Raw genomic sequence first — 2,355 nt, 5'->3', positions numbered from 1 at the left:
GATCCGTACACGCCCTCCACACCAGCACAGCTCCAGGACGCATCAATTTTTCAGGGGCATTTATGGTTGACTGAAGCAAAAACTTTGGTACTCCCTCCTTCCATCTATATAGGGCCTAATGCGTTTTTCAAGACCGCGTTTGACTATTGACAAGATTAATAGTACATGGCATGCATAATGTGAAAATTATATCATTGAAAGCTCATTTCACATACGAATTTGACGATGTACTTTGTGTAAGTTGCATGTCATATATTATTGCTCTAACATTTGGTCAAACTTAGCCTCGAAAAATGTATTAGGCCCTATATAGATGGAAGGAGGGAGTATGCAAAAAAGCACAGCTGAATTTATTAAGAGCAATTGTGCTACAAACATCGTATGAAGCCTTTATCCAAAATGGTTAACGGCTAAATTGAAATAACAAGAGATGATATTTGCAAACTGTGCAACAGAAAAAAAATGTAATAAGCTGTTCATAGATTTTCAGGTTGCGGTACCAGTCTTTTCTAGAAGAATGCTACTACAATCATTTCTAATTCTCGCTATAGTGGTGAGCTTAGTTTCCACAAGTCCTACCTAACCATCTCCATCATTTCTCTGAATTATTAGCTCCTGGGAAAAGGGGCAGAATATGCCATTGGAACCTAACCTAAATTCTCATTATTTAAGCAAGAAATCAAGAAGATTTGGAATCATTTGTTAGAGTAAAACATGTCGAAATCCTGCAATAGATAAAAATGTTCCAACCTATCATCATGCAGAAAATGGTCCCAAGGCATTCAGCTCCCAGAAATGCATTATGATGCAATATGGAAGCATTGAATTTAACCAGCTACAACAAAAGGTACAAACTGGAAACACACTAAAAAGAATGAACTATTAGGAAGGCCCCTAGATAAATAACAAGTACTCCCTCTGTTCCAGAATAGATGACTCAACTTTGTACAAAGTTAGTACAAAGTTGAGTCATCTATTTTGGAACGGAGGGAGTAGTACTGAGAAGACAAGCAGATAAATAGAATAAAGCGGATCAATTGAAAAATACTTCAAAAGCAGAGCAAAATGGTATGAAAACTAGCATATATTTTCACACAACCAGAAAAGCATACGTCAAAAGCGAGCTCATTTTAGCATCAAACGAAGCGGTTAGTCACTTCATCCTGAAAGGGTATCGAAACAAGCAAATATTTAATGCAACCACATAACAGTCACTTCTGAACATAACTTTTTATACATCAACACAAAAAGAAGAAGTCAACATGTTCATGCAGATGCTGATCCAACTCAGACATTGCAGCTCGTGAGGATATGAAAACTAGGACTGAAATAATGATCTCCAGGATTTATACTACTAAGACAATAAGTATGCTTTTACATAGTAGCAAAGGGAACTCCCAAGATGCAATATCTTCACACAATTGTGTTCTTCCGTGGATACTTAGTCTAGAAATTGTTCTCAAGTGCGTTGTTTCTTGTGGTCGATATGACCCGCAGCTCCACAGGCTATCAGAAAGGAGGCAGCTGAGCGCCAGGGCCCGGGTGTCCGAACAAAGGACCGCAGCAATCTTGGAGCAGGCAGCAGCAGCACATGAGGTAGAAGCTGCAGAAGAAGCGTTCATCCAGAGCTTCAGATGTATCCGTGTACAACAAAAGAGATTCAGAGTTCAAAATTAAACTACTAGTAGTTGGTGCTGAAAATATTATACTTGATCCCCGAACCACTAATCATCTACCGAGCGAATAGACTGATTTCTTAGAGATAGACTGATTTTTTAGAAGGGAGAACAGTTGACAATCTAACTGATTGAACTGATGACCTCCATCAGTAAGCTGAGAATTCAACTTACCAGGATCCGAAGAATCCACCGAACTCAGGCCCCCAGAAACCAGGGCCAGGGCCACCAGGAAACCCAGGCCCGCCAGGTGGAACCGGACCCCACCCTCCTGGGTCCAACCCTGCAGGGCCTCCCCAACCCGGTCCTCCTCCAGGCCCATGCGGGTCCATCTCGCCAAGATAAACTTCTGAACCGGTAAGATAAAAAGAAGATAAACTGCTGCTGAATGGTAAACTACAGTTTCCCAACTCAATCAGAAGGAACCCAGACTTGATGCAGCAGTTGGGGGTGAAGAAGTATTTATAGAGTTAGGGTGAGAAGTGTAGTTGTGCATGTACCTGCCATTCAATAGCTCATCCACTCGTCTATCTTACTTTCATTTCAACTACTGTTCTCTGCATGCTTACTGTTGCAGTATCACACAAACGTTTTTGAGCTCTCAAGATTGAGTTCAGTTCAAAACCACCTTTGTTTCATAGTATGATCCAATCAATGCATTATAGTAAATGTGAAGTAC

General features: G+C 40.6%; 1 protein-coding gene across 1 annotated transcript; it reads right to left on the bottom strand.

The window, feature by feature from the left end:
- Positions 1-1,190: 1,190 nt before the first annotated feature.
- On the bottom strand, positions 1,191-2,087 carry LOC119273337. The gene is made up of 2 exons (XM_037554530.1): positions 1,851-2,087; positions 1,191-1,603 (listed from the first exon to the last, which is right to left on the bottom strand). Exons 1-2 carry the CDS (start codon positions 1,996-1,998, stop codon positions 1,347-1,349), a joined length of 405 nt encoding a protein of 134 aa, XP_037410427.1. The 5' UTR covers positions 1,999-2,087; the 3' UTR covers positions 1,191-1,346.
- Between the last annotated feature and the right edge of the window lie 268 nt (positions 2,088-2,355).

This window comes from Triticum dicoccoides, chromosome 3A (assembly GCF_002162155.2).
Source record: "Triticum dicoccoides isolate Atlit2015 ecotype Zavitan chromosome 3A, WEW_v2.0, whole genome shotgun sequence".
Taxonomy (NCBI): domain Eukaryota; kingdom Viridiplantae; phylum Streptophyta; class Magnoliopsida; order Poales; family Poaceae; genus Triticum; species Triticum dicoccoides.
Note: the sequence above shows the minus strand (reverse complement) of the source record. Positions and strands in the feature narration are given on the sequence as shown.

What these genes read in the sequence shown, in the direction of transcription:
- LOC119273337 (XM_037554530.1), bottom strand. Translation starts at nt 1,998, where the DNA reads ATGGGCCTGGAGGAGGACCGGGTTGGGGAGGCCCTGCAGGGTTGGACC. An exon ending in GGTGGATTCTTCGGATCCTG is followed by an intron (nt 1,604 to 1,850) that starts GTAAGTTGAATT and finishes CTTCTTCTGCAG; the next exon opens with CTTCTACCTCATGTGCTGCT.